We start from the raw sequence: 14,193 nt of genomic DNA, 5'->3' as shown, positions 1-14,193 counted from the left end.
GAGCAAGGACAGGATGAGTTTTAGTTAAAAAAAATGAGAGGCGAGTTAAGTGCAGAGGGCCAGGGAATGTAGAGGAGAAATGGAGACTGCAGTAGGATTAGCGAATTCCTTGCAGATTTTGAAAAGTTCAGCCATGTTGTTAGTGGCTCCAGGTAAGCAATCTTGGATATAGGCCTTCTTCTCCGAGCAGGTGGAATGTCTAGATTGGTTTTGGAGCAGGCGGCAGGACAGTTTGTCAGAGCTCAAAGCCTGCCACATCCGCTCAGCACTTGCATTTCAAAGGGGCCAGGTCTGAGTCATAGCAGGTGTTGCACTTTGGAGGCAGGCTTCATGCGGACCCTCATGACAGGGGCAACGATGTGCATAGTGTTGGTGATAGAGAATTGAAGGTTAGTGAGGCCTGTGTCAGAGTGAGAATCAGTGGCAGGAGTTGGAGGAGGAATGAAGGTGGCAGCAAAAGCAGTAACTTGCACTTGCCGTCATTTCTCTTGTCATGCCAAAAATAGACAACAGCATCCATCTCGGAATGCCAGACTACCTTATCAAAATACTACAACAAATACAGAACACAGCAGCAAGACTATTCCTCAGACTCACTAACTGAGAACACATCACACCAGCCGTGAGAACCCTTCATTGGTCACCAGTCAAGAAATCAATTTCTTAAAATCGCTCTGCATAAACAAATAACAATCCACGACCAAGGAGCAGAATTCATATAGGGAAACATTTCCATCTACTAACCAAACCGAACACTAAGGTCCTGAAATGACATTCACCTCGATCCTAACCAATACTCAGAAACTGCAGGAATAGTTCTCCAGCATAGTAGCAGGACTTTGGAACTCACTCCCAAAGGAAAGGCAACCAGTTCTGAAAATGGTTACAAACATGGCTCTTTAACTCACCAAGCTAAAAAAGGAAACATTGTAGGGAAACTGCCAGCACATCACATTAGAAACACCAAAAACTGAAACAGGGCCATCCAAAGAAATAAAGCATTCTACCACAAACCACCACAGAAAGATATTAACTCAACGGATCAAGATAACCTTGCACAAAAGGACTCTGATGACTCCCCACAAACCCTACTAAAACCACCAATACTCTGCATACTTCTCAAACACTCATACCTATGCCACAGAGAAAAAAAAATGTAAAACTACCACATACACACACCCAAAAGGAAACTAAACCAATCGCACACACATCACCCCAAGGTCCAAATTAAAGGGGAGCTGGAAGCTATTTAGCTCCTGCTTATAAAATCCTAAGAGTGAGTTCCTGAGTTCCTTCCATCCAGAGTGAGTGAGTTCCTTCCATCCAGAGTTCCTTCCATCCAGAGTTCCTTCCTTGATCTGGTATTTGAATCGGGACCTGCAAAACCAGACATCAAGTTTGACCAGTGAATCCTTAAACCGTGGCCTGTTTCCCAGGACTCTGCAGTCTCGTCTACATGCTTAGGGGATTTTGTCCCTCACATCAGTCAGTGGTGGCTGGCTGCCTCCAGTTCTTGGGGTGCTCATCTTCCACAGTACTGGCACCACACCTTTGTCACTTCCGATCTTCAAGGTCAGCTTTGCAGCATTCTTCTTCCATCCCTTAGTTAGCCAACCTGGGTCAGGAACCTTCTACCCCAGCTTGCAGGATGCTTCGTCTGCAGTTCCCTTAGAATACAGTTAATACTTTTTTCCATTTTACCAGGGAGCTGAATATGTCCCATTGGTTCCTCGGGAGAAACATTTCGGATGTTCTGAAACGCCCTAAAATCACTTGAACCATTTACTTGTAAATCTTCATTGCATATTTTCTCCAAATATGGTCAAGAACTTTTAAAAGTACTCAGTACATGTTGTTTAATATGCATTTCTATGTAATTGCTGTAACACTCAAAGCCCTTGTAAAGTTCATAATATTGTATTAACCTGTATAATCATTTGTACTACAGTTGTTAATAAGTACTTTGGAGCTTTTATAAATCCTTTGCTATTTTTATATTACTTGTGCCTAATTTTACCATTTATGCACAAACCGATATCCTTTAATTGCTTTGCCTCTTAAATATATTGTTACTGACTAACACCACATAACCTGGCACAACAGCACATGGGAATTTCGCACGGGCCCAAAAACCGAACTGAAGCTGCCAGCAGGACATCACAGCTCTCACTTTCCTATTTGCACTACACCCTACTAACCCCCATAATACCCCCTTTCTTCACACCCTCTTTCAGATCCACCAGAGCGCCTGGGGACCAGTCCGGTGGCAACTGTGCGTGGTACAAATACCTTTAACAAATATTATATTTTTCATTAATTATAATTCTGGTTTCTTGTTTTAGGGGTTTATTCTTTTTCACTTCCAGGGGTGTTTTTCCAGTGTTTTCAAAAATATTCCAAATCTTTGTTTATTGAAGTTTTCTAGTTTGCCCCCTTTAAAAAAAAAAAGAGATAACTTTTTTCCAGTGTAATAACACAAATATTCTTTTATTGTTTCACTGCGTGTATCAGTAGGGTACTCGGAGCAAGATTTTATTAACACTTTCAAGAGAATAAAGATGAATGTGTTAAACTTTTAACTATAAAGAAGCTGTACTCCAGGCAAAAAAAGATTCTTATAATAATCGCATTATGTCAGCCCAGTCCAATACTAAGGAACTCTTTAATATCCTTAAGGAACTCGAGACACCTGCAGCCCCCCCTGACTCTTGTTCCAAAGACAACACTTGGCGCACCAATATTCAGTCAGCACTCCTGGGTAAAATTGCTACCCTCCAATCTAAAATCAGGGACAAACAGAAATCCCTACAGCTTGACCAACCACCGACTACACCTACACTTAATACACATTTAACCTACCTACATAAACCTTCCTCCTTCTCCCCACTCACTACTCTCGAAGTAGAAAACAAACAATTTAAAACCTTCCAATTGCCAAGGCGACCCCTGCCCAGCACCTTTTATCAAGGAAGCATCTCATGAGCTAGCCCCGTTCATTACAGCATTCATAAATGCTTCTTTCAAGACGGGTATTGTCCCTGACAACCTAAAGGATGCACGAGTTATCCCACTCCTCAAAAAACCCTCCCTTGACCCTAATATCCCAACTAACTTCAGACCTATCACTACAGTCCCATTCCTGCTCAAGATCCTGGACCGCGCAGCCTACCTGCAGATTCAGGATTACCTCGAACTAAACAATCTCCTGGGCTTAAGACAATCAGGATTCCGCCCTAAACATGGCACGGAGTCAGCTCTGATCGACCTGAACTCAGATGGAGTTACTGAAGGACAATGGGAAGCTAGCTCTTCTCCTCGATCTCTCCGCGGCTTTTGATCTGGTCAACCACCAAATACTCTGCCAGCATCTCAAATCCGCAGCCCACTTCTCCAACTCTGCCAATGCCTGGATCCACTCATTCCTGAGCAATAGATCCATGAGGGTCTTCTCACCGCTGGCATCAGCGGATCCCTCCCCTATGCACTGTGGCGTTCCTCAAGGCTCGTGTGTATCCCCTACGTTGTATAACGTACTCACCAAGCCCCTCTTCGATGTGCTTGACTATCTGGGTGTCTCCTACACTAACTACGCGGACGACACCCAGATACTCATCCCTATCACAGGAGACTGCTCAGCTGACACCAAAGCCCTTAATGATGTTTACTCGCTCATCCAGGCCTGGATGGCACAGCACGAACTTTGCCTTAACGATGATAAGACTGAGCTCTTACTTTTAGGATCAAATCATCAGCTCAACAAACTAGACCAAGCCTACAAGTCCTTCATTATTGACAGCAATGACGTTAAAGTCTCCAAAGATACTAAGACACTAGGGGTCTATCTTGACTGCTCGCTTTCTCTGAACAGACAAATAAATGCAGTTAGGTCAGCTTCGGCCTATACCTGCAAACTTATCACTGCCTGTAGACCCTTCCTAAACTCCACCAACTGTATCACACTTGCCAGAACTCTTGTTATGGCCAAAATCGACTACTGTAGTGCCCTCTACCTAGGGACCAGTCAGTCTAACCTTAATAAATTGCAAACTGTACAAAATAATGCCTTAAGGGCAGCCTTAAACATCCCGAGACGCACTCATATGTCCTCCGTCAGATCGGACTTACGCTGGCTCCCGGTAAAACAGATAATTGCCCTGAAAACCCTAGCTTTGACTCACAAATGTCTGAGCAACAACGCCCCACCTTACCTGTCCGCTCGCTTCTCACGCCACACCTCCACTCGACCTACCAGAGCAGCCCAAACTCACAGCCTCATTGTGCCTAGATGCAAACTCCAAAAAGCTGGTGGGGTGAGCTTCCCCGTCCTGGCCTCCAAACTCTGGAACACCTTGCCCACACCTATCAGAATTGAACCATCATTCCACACCTTCAAGAACAATGCTAAAACATAGCTGCTCTCCCAAGACTCATGAGACCTTGACACAGTCCAGACTCCATGTGGGGTACAGGACTGAATATACATTTTCTCTCTGCTCTGTCCCTGTATTATACGCTGTTAATGGTACCCTTCGGTACATGTATATATGCTGTATATTTTTGTAACTTCTCTAACTACTGCTTTTTGTAACATGTTTAAGAGTATGCGCCCTGTTGCCCCAGGGCCTGGTTTTTTGCGCTTTATATGTAAAATCAAATAAACTAACTCACTTTGGTGGAGAGAAGGATTATTTTGACTGTCAAAATAAACGCCAAGCAGATAACTATTTATCAAGTGCTGCGCACTAAAAAATGAGAAGGGATTCTCATTAATCTACCCTGTGAGGCTTGACTGGAGGGGGTGAGCAGGCCAAAACTGTTTGTTGGGTTTGGGAATATCAGGAGATCCTATAGCAGAATGTTGAAAAGGCAACTCAGCAGGTTAGGTGATTGTTGTTTGGATGTTTTATATTTATAACTTCCGATAAATCATATGGCTTTTTTCCTATTCTTGCTGCAACATGTGCTTTAAAATGTGTTGTTTTGACTGGGGAATGAGCATGCTCTCTCGCTTGACTGTGTGAGGAACCTTTGTCCCCATATCAAAAATCAAAAGCTGGCACCCATGTATATACTCACAGTAAGTGAGCATATCTTAAAGTGAAATATACAAATGTAGTGCCCCTTAGAAAAAATTGTGTAAGAGAAAAGAGCATTGGACTTTTAAAAAGTAATTAACACCAGAAAAATAATCTCAGAGAGGAAATGTTCCAATAAATGAATAGCACTTATACTATAGCAAGGTATTCTCACAAATATATAAATCCTTATAGAACTATGGTAGGGAAAAGGTTTACAATTGTGACATTATTCCCCCCATTTTGACTGGGAGACTGTAAATACCAAAATGCAATTCAGCAAAAGTCAAAGAATGCCCTTCAGGTTTTGAAAGGCTTATAACAAAATGTAATGTGTGAAAGGGTTACCCCGTTTCTGTTTGACAATTGATGTGATGAAGTATTACATTCTGAAAATAATGTAGTTTGTTTTAAACTGTTCTGTGTTACATTTGCCTGGATGATGGCGTACATTTAGACAACTAACTTGTGCTTTCTCTGTGCTTTCAGAATTAAATGCCCATTTTTAATGACCAATTTTAAAACGCTCCTTGAAGAAAGAGTGTTACATAGCAATTAGGGCACCTGCAGCTTCTGATTGGCTGCTGGGTGCCGGTGCTCTAGAGAGGCACAGTAGGTTGGACCATGATCATGACACTGGGCTCATGTGTGCCTCATACATGGACGCCTCACACAGCTTTCCTTTTAAACGGACAGGCAGCTGAAACTTTTCAGCGCGCCTCCAGACAACCACATACACAGCGGATCTGTTGCCACAAACACACACTAAAGAAATCCATGTTAAACCATTTTTAGTAAATACAAATATTTGCCAGTAGTCAAGGGCTACTCAGTAATTTTAACCAATTTATTTTAAGATGTGTATCATCAACCACAAAAATGGCCCAATTTTGTCTACAGTCCCTCAACATAGTTCTGACCAAATATGAATACAAATATTTTTTCTTTACAAAGAAAGCAATGTAACATTGAATGTGCAGTGTTTTTGAATAAGGTCAGGGAACAGGTGGTAAAGTAATGGAAGAAAGCAAACAAGGATACATGGGGGAAGAAGTGCCCTTTTCCCATTGACTGCCAAGCCTTCACCCCCAAACTTCCTCCCATCCCTGCCCACACTAAAGCACCACTGGGATAGAGGAAACAGTGTTTTTCAGTTTAAACCTAGGAGGCACCTTTTATTCCGGGGTGTTTTTCCGGTGTTTATCGGATTTCGCTGGAAACAGGAAAGCCTAATTACACTATGTAGACAATCTTCTATGGTGTGCTTCAGAGTTGGCAAAGTGTACTGTATGGCCACCCCATTCTCCCACTTTGGTAATCTGTCAGAGCAGCCAGACTTCACAGAGTAAGTCATGTCTAGTCAAAGGAACACCATGTTTTTTTCTGAACTCTCAGTCAAAATAGAAACAATGTCATCAAAACTGGACATTTTTATTGCATAGAGCCCAAAGGCGGAAGAGAACCAGAGAGCGGCCGAGAGAGAAAAAAGGAAAACGATTTATTCTTAACTGGTTTAGTATTACTATCCATACCTTGAGAGCTTTGGGACGTTTCATAGCTAGTTTATAAAGGTCATCAGATGCCAAGTGTGTCCGCCTCATTGTAAAATCAAAGGCGGGTCCGATTTCTTCAAGTTCAATCCTAGGTGTCCTACAGCCAGATTTCTTTAGCAATACTCTAAAATAATAAAACAGCAAAACAATACATCAATGCAGAAGCATGGCTTGCAAAAGTAACATATGATTCCACCAGTCCTGTATGCTTAATTTGAACCACAAACAGATGTACTTTGATAACAAGAATAGCTGAAGGGGTTGGCCGCAACTAGATTCAAAAGGGATTATTGCAAATACTGTGGATGGCAAGAAGCAACCGTTTTGCTAAAAGACTTCTTTTTCTCTAGCACAAATGCCATGACAACACAGTGGTGTTCAACCATACTGGGTAGGTTCACTACAAAGCAAACAAAAGAAAAATAGAAACAAGAAAGATACTGCATCCTGGTATTTGAGAAAGACGTATAGCTAATTTAGCCGGTTTTAGGACAGAAAACTCTCTTGGCAACTTTCCCTCCATAGTTTCTTATGGACCCTCAATCAGTTTTCCTTTTTGAAACACTTCTGACTTTTTGAAAGGAAATAAAGCCTTTCGCTTCACTTCTCTTGCCTTCTGATAATTTGTTATGGGGAAACTGATCAGTCCTACAGAATATCAGTAATGTGAAACTGTTTCCCTTTTTATCGTTTACATTTTTGTAACTTTTGAACATTGCACACAGCATCTTACAATGGGTATTCTTTTGTGTCACCCTAGCTTTTTGGATACTTTAACATGTGCCTAAAGACAAGCTGGTGCCAGCAGATATATTTTTACAATGTTTGTGTTATTTATAGTGTTGCACATGCGTGTTTACTGCGTATGGCTTTTAAACATGGGTAGTGCCCTAAAATGGCTGTGCCACGAGACTTTCGCTTGTTATTTGTTTGGCCTTCCTGCCTTGCCAGGTCAGGAAATACCATATGCTGCTTTCTCAGACTAGTTGTACGTGTGGGGCCCGGAAAGCGGGTGACTGTCTGGTCCCACTCCACATCTGTGGTGCCAGTGAGTCTAGGCGTTGGGCAGGAGTGAAACCAATCATTGTCCAGGGTTGGACAACTACTGGCTGTTTGAATGGTGCAGATCCTTACCATTAGTAGGCTTGAACTTGCTTCCAGGCTGGATTTTGAATAAGAGTACTCCTGCAGCCATTTCTTCAGATCAGCGCTGGAGCCAAGAATCCCTCTCAAACAAACAGCAGACTAAAGATCCTTAAAAAAAGACTCCTGTAGAGGCCCAGCATCCCTTCCTGTGTCTGTCCCGGTGAAGCCCTGTTGAACTAGCTAATCTCCAAAGACCCGGAGCAGTCTCTGGACTAGTGGGACCAACTAGTCAACATGTTGTAGCCGTCCTGAGCCTTCGGAAGTGTCCCTGGACTACCCGGTGGACTGACTTACTCCCTTGTGTGCTACCTCGCCAGAAGCATCCATGTCTCGCATTTGCAGCCGGAACTTTGATGGTCGCCTGCTTGTAGTGCAAGTCCCCTTCCCTGTGAATTTCAGCCTCCCATCCTCAGGGGATCGCGTCCTGGAGAAGCTTCTTTGTGACTGGAAGGACACTTGCCGTTGTCTGTGTGCGGTGGCCGTCAATGGAACTCGCCTGCCCCGTCAAGTGTCCTCAAGAGGCCTGCATCAGTAAACCTTGCATTTCTTAATCGCCAGTGGTTGCATCTAGACCTGGAAGAACCTTTGTACTAGCAGCTCCTGGGCACCTCACATCGGCACCTACAGTGGGAAATCCAGCCTCCAGCGACCTCTAGTCGACCCATCAAGTCATCTGGGAAATTCTGAGAGGGAGGGGTAAGTAAACAACGCATTGGTCTCCTCCTTGTCCTCCCCTATAGGATAAAATTGAGAACCACTCAATTTATTGTAGCATTCCATTTCACTGCCTTTAAGTCGTCGAACCTGGGTAGTATCAACTGAAAGATAAAAACACATTTCACTTACCTAGTCACTTTGTTGCATCTCTTCTTTTGAACAATCGCCAACACAAATAACTTAAGGGATTTGATTGTACTTTCCCATCAAGGCGAACAAGTCCCATCTGCTGTTCAGGAGCGCCTTGAAGCAGACGAGCTATTCAATTTATTTTGTCCCCTGACTAGCCTCTGAATTAATAACATTTAACCCGTTTGTTTCTTACACCTTAATTGGGGTTTATGGAGTTTGGAGGTGGGGCATCTACAGACTTGTGATCACTGGGAACTATTGTTCAGTAGTTCACTGAAAAACTGTGCTGAGAGCCAAGGGCGGGGAGTCGAACTAAGGTTGCCCCAAAAGCTAGTCGAGCGTTCCTCGGCCAAGCACAAGGTTGTGTTTTTTTCGCTCCTTTTCTGCCTTTTTTCTAATTGAACTGCACCAGGACTTACCTCATTATGAAAGCATTTGTGATTGTTATTTCTTTGATAATTTGATTGAATTTTATTTTAAATTTCATCTGTCAATTTGCCTTCATATACACACACGAAATAGTTACAGGGTAAGTTTATTACTGTGAATGACTTCTCAGCATAATGGCGAGCGAGCCTCTAGGAGAGAATTGCAATAGGGCTAGTGGTGAACTAGGTCATACAAAATTTAGTGGCAGGATGGAGTTGGCATTTATATTATTTCTATTTTTACATCCTGATATTAATTATTGGGACTAAAATTGGAAGGTTTTAGAATCTCCTATATACTAAATCGACAGGCCATGATAGCGTAGTTTAATAATTGTATTAATTGTATTTGTTGTGATTTTTAGCTTGCAGTGTTGCCAGCAAATTAAAATATTTATTCGCTGAAAAGTGACCCTAAAAAGGGATTCTAGGCACTTTCTCTTGTGTCTACCACGCTTTTGGCCAATCAGTAGCAGATTGTATAGGGATGTGAACGTCACATGAAAAAAATGTCTAAAAGGAAAGCAATTTCCAATATCTCCCCAGGGAGAAGACACAGAAAGCTGTTTAAAATGTTCAAACCCATAAGTGAAGTAAACTTATTGATTACAGAAATAAAGGGCCTGCTGAGTGACATAGAAACAAACGTTGAGGGAGTTGGGAAGAGGGGAGTAAAATCAAATTGTGTGGTAGAAAAGGATGTAGAGAACTTGCAGTCCATAGTGCATGACCATGGTACTCTAGTAGCGTCCCAGCCCCCTAAAGACCCAATGACAGGAAAATTAGGGAGCATGCGCAACAAAACTTGATGCAATTCTGAAGTAGGGCTCAAAGGAGGACAGAAGAGTGGTACAAATTATATCCTTCGCGTGGGTGAAAATTGTGGACGGCAGGTGCCACAGTGCATAACTGAATATATCCCTCCAAGACGAATTATCGCTTTTACCACCACTCCTAGACCCGGTGATGAATTCTGAGGTATTCGAGGTGGTTGCTGTCACTGATGGACAGGATGAGGTGGTCGAAATTGCAGTCCAACCTCAACAGGTTTTTCATTTTTGGCTAGGAGTTTGCACCTAGTTTGGACGAGCACAGTGGCATGGGAGCAAAACGAATGAAATTAAGGTTGAAGTTAGAGTCCAAAATATCGCAAGTAAAGGTGTTGACGGTCAAACAGCAGAGCACACAAAAAACATCAAAGCTGACAAATGTGAGGGAGGGAGAAACCAGATCCCCTGGCAAGACTATGGAATGCATTATGGGACAAGTTGTGGCGGATGTGGCAAATATCAAGGTAGTTATGAGTAAGATCTAGGAGGAAGTGGGGGAGTTAAGGGCAAGGTTTACTATTTATACTAACCAAGATCCTATTGATGCAAAAAGGATGATTCAGTCTGCAAGACCCACAATCCACATGCCAAAGGTGGTAAAGCATCCAAAAGTAGTCACGGGAGTACAATTGGGAATTACCAATCAAACACTAAAAGTCAGAGTAAAATAGCTGATAAATGTTCCACATGAGCAGGCCCTTTCATTGAAGTTATAGGGAGGCAAGCTAGTAGAGGCCCTACTAGCCAGAACACATTGTCACGTACCGGGCCCTCTCAATCATCCATTGTTGCACCTGTGGGGCTGTATAGCCACAACATGCACCCCAGTGACTTTATGAGAAGACCAATAGTACATAATTTAATGAGAAAGGCTCCATGGGGCCACAGAGTTCCATCTGTATTTATGACTAATGTTACTAGGCTAACAAAGGAGTCGTTCAAAAATCAAAAGTCATTTGTCTCATTAACAAAGTCACACATTGGATTAGTTACAAGAGGGGCTGTGGTTATTCAGGAGTACATTATGGATTGTATGAGATTTAGTCAACTAAATAACAGGGTGGATTGTATTGAGATTGCCTTGAGGGACGATCAGCTGGTACAGGGTCTCCTAGCGATTGAATCCCCGGTCCTAGCCTCCCCTTGGTGTTAACACTGCCTTAGGAGCGACTCTGCCAGAGCTGACGGGTGATCCTACAGAATCATCCTCAACCCTAAAGATGGTCCATCAAATTGCTAGTGCGCAAGGGCCCGATTTTGGCTTAAGTAAACAAAGCTCCCATCAGTCATCTAGTAGTACACGAGGGCCTGGACGACATCAATTGACTGACTCTGCAAATTGGAATGACGACCAGCCGAAACTGAACTGTCATCAATTTGATGATATGGAATATTGCAGGGGCTGCTAAAGACCAGAGATAGTGCCTGGGTAAGATTTATGGAGGATTCAATGTCCTTGGCCTGCAAGAGACAATAGCCTTGGATGAGAACTATCCAAAAGCAAAAACCAGCTTGAATGGAAGACTGTATGGGGGATTAGTTATTTGGGTAAAGGCTTACATGAATTGGGAGGCGACGGATTAGCACAGGTTCCTCTGACTTGCAGTAGTTGGCAATCAGCATGCCTGAGAACCGCTGTATGTTATTGTTCAACCTCTATAATAGGTCGACAGAGATTGCAATGGTTAGGGAGATGAACAAGTTACTTTCTTACCTGGTAACGTTCTTTCGATGGGATGTTCCGACGACGTATTCCACATCTATGACAGGTAATCGCTACAGCTGTGCTGCTTGGGAAAACTTTCGGCGTCTGCGTCCTGCGTCGATGACGTCGATACGCTGTCCCCTAGTGCCTCTGTCGAGCCGACATCACCGGATGTTATAAGTAGGACGCACGACGCCCATAGCCTCAGTTGTAGTTTTTTTCCCCCCGAACGTGTGGCACCAATCTTCTGCCAGTATGACTACAGAAAGCCTTGTGGAAACGGAAGCTGCAATCGCATAAGAAATTCTGTAGAATGGCAGGCTGGGAGGGTATGATGTGGAATACGTCTTCGGAACATCCCAGGTAAGAAAGTAACTTGTTCTTCGAACGGACTTGTTCCTCTGACGAATTCCACATCTATGCCAGATTCCCAAAGCAGTACCAACATAAGAAGGTGGGAAAAGAATTTAGAATTTTAGAATGCCCAATTAAATTGCAGAATAAAGGACCGCCTTGCCAAAGGCCAAATCTTGCCCATGGATAGAATCCAGGGAGTAGTGTTTTACAAAAGTATGGACAGAGGCCATGTGGCTGCTTCACAAATGTTACGAATGGGAACACCCCTCTGCAGGGCAGTAGAGGCAGCCACACCCCTAGTAGAATGGGCCCATAAGCCTACTGGAGGGTCCTTACCCGCCAAGCGGTAACATTCAGAAATTGTCCAGATAATCCATCTAGACAAAGTCTGTTTGTCCACTCTCACCCGGGACATGCGTGAGATGTAGAAACTTAAAGCTCTCCTAGGATCCAACCTATGGAGCCTCTCCTCTTCCTTACCAGGATGCGGAGGAGGCTAGAACGCCGGAAGAATGACCTTCTGGCTTAAATGAAATTCCGACACAACTTTCAGAAGAAAAGGAGGATGAACCCTAAGGACAATCCTGTCCTTATGGAACACTGAAGGGTGGCTTAATGGAAAATGCCTGCAACTCACTCGTTCTGCGAGCGGAAGTGACCGCAACTAAAAATACAGTTTTCAAGGTCAACCGTCTCAAAGGACAAGAATGTAAAGGCTGAAACGGAGCTCCCATTGGGAATTTTAGAACCAGGTTCAAATCCCAACCGGGCACTTGGAAAGGTGACGGTGGGAACACATTAGTGAGCCCTTTCAGAAACTGAGAAATCAAAAGGAATTTTCAAATAAGAACACTTAAATATGGACACCGCCGCCAGGTAACCTTTAATGGTACCCACTTGCAGGCCCTTGTGGGCTAACGAAAGCAAAAAAAAACAGAACCACAAGAATGGCACATGAAAATGGATCCACATTCTTAACCCTGCACCAGTCGCAGAACTTCCTCCAATGGCAACAGTACAGGGACTTTGTTGCAGGCCTTCTGGCCGAAAGCAACACCTCCATCAAGTCTTCAGGGAGGTCCCAATCCTTACACCTCAACCTTTCAGAAGCCAAGCATGAAGGTTGAGGGACTTGACCTCTGGATGGAGAACCTGACCCCCCTCCTGTGAGAGCAGATCGTCTCGGTAGGGAAGACGGCGTGGAGGGCAGATGGACATGTCGAGAAAGTCCGGGTACCACGTGCTCCTGGCCCATGCCGGAGCAATGAGGATCATTCGGCAACCGAACCTCCGCAGCACTTGCGGAATGACGGGGACTAGAGGAAACGCGTACAGCAGTGGGAAGGACCCCTCCACTACGATCGCATCCCCCAAGGGTCCTCTTGGAGGAAATTCCTGCGAGCAGAATCTTTCGCACTTCCAGTTGACACTGGTGGCGAAGGGATCCACTTGTGGGATCTCCAAAGGGCGAAGATCCCCAGGAGAATCTCCTGAGCCAGCCCCCACTCATGAGAGACCGTGCTCTGCCTGCTCAGAGCGTCCGCTGCCGCGTTTTCGTCTCCGGCCAGATGAACTGCCGAGATCGAAATTTCCTGCTGGATGGCACAGAACCAGAGCTGCATCGCCTCTCTGCGCAGAGGGAGAGACCCTGCTCCCCCCTTTTTGTTGAGGTAGTGCATGGCCACTGTATTGTCCGTCAGAATCAGGACATTCTTCCCCCGCACAGACGGCAGAAAAGCCTTCAGGGCTAGCCTGATGGCCCTCAGCTCCAACAGGTTGATATGGAGTCTGGACTCCGATGGAGACCAACGACCGTTGACTCAACTAGTTGGCATGAGCTCTCCATCCCGTGAGGGATGCATCCGTCACGATCGTCACCTCCGGCCAGAGTAGCCAAAATGGAGCCCCCCTTAATCAGATTGCCTTTGACACCCACCACAGAAGATCCTGGGCGACAGGGCAGCACCGGAGCGGGATCCGACATCCTGCCGGAGGACTGTGACCACTGTATCTTGAGAGCCCACTGCAGAGATCTCATCCGCAGCATGGACTCTGGCACCAGGAGAATGCAGGATGCCATGAGGCCGAGCAACCTCAAGAACTCGAACGCCGGGAGACTCTGGGCATGTTGAAACTGGTTTACCATCTGCAGAATGTAATGAGCCCTCACCTGGGGAGGAAAAAACAGCCCCAGGGATGTGTCGAGCACTGCTCCGATGTACTGGAGCCGCTGGGTAGGTGTCAAGTGGG

General features: G+C 44.6%; 1 protein-coding gene across 1 annotated transcript in view; it reads right to left on the bottom strand.

Moving 5' to 3' along the window:
• The window catches only part of RPF2 (ribosome production factor 2 homolog), a 420,196-nt gene that overhangs the window by 42,260 nt on the left and 363,743 nt on the right, over nt 1–14,193 (bottom strand). Inside the window, exon 9 of the mRNA XM_069607771.1 lies at nt 6,608–6,752. Within this exon, the coding sequence (XP_069463872.1) occupies nt 6,608–6,752 (145 nt within the window). The remainder of the gene's footprint in view (nt 1–6,607; nt 6,753–14,193) is intronic.

The sequence above is a fragment of the Ambystoma mexicanum genome, chromosome 4q, assembly GCF_040938575.1.
Source record: "Ambystoma mexicanum isolate Mex_15411 chromosome 4q, UKY_AmexF1_1, whole genome shotgun sequence".
Classification (NCBI taxonomy): Eukaryota; Metazoa; Chordata; class Amphibia; order Caudata; family Ambystomatidae; genus Ambystoma; species Ambystoma mexicanum.
This window is presented reverse-complemented; position numbering and strand designations above follow the sequence as displayed.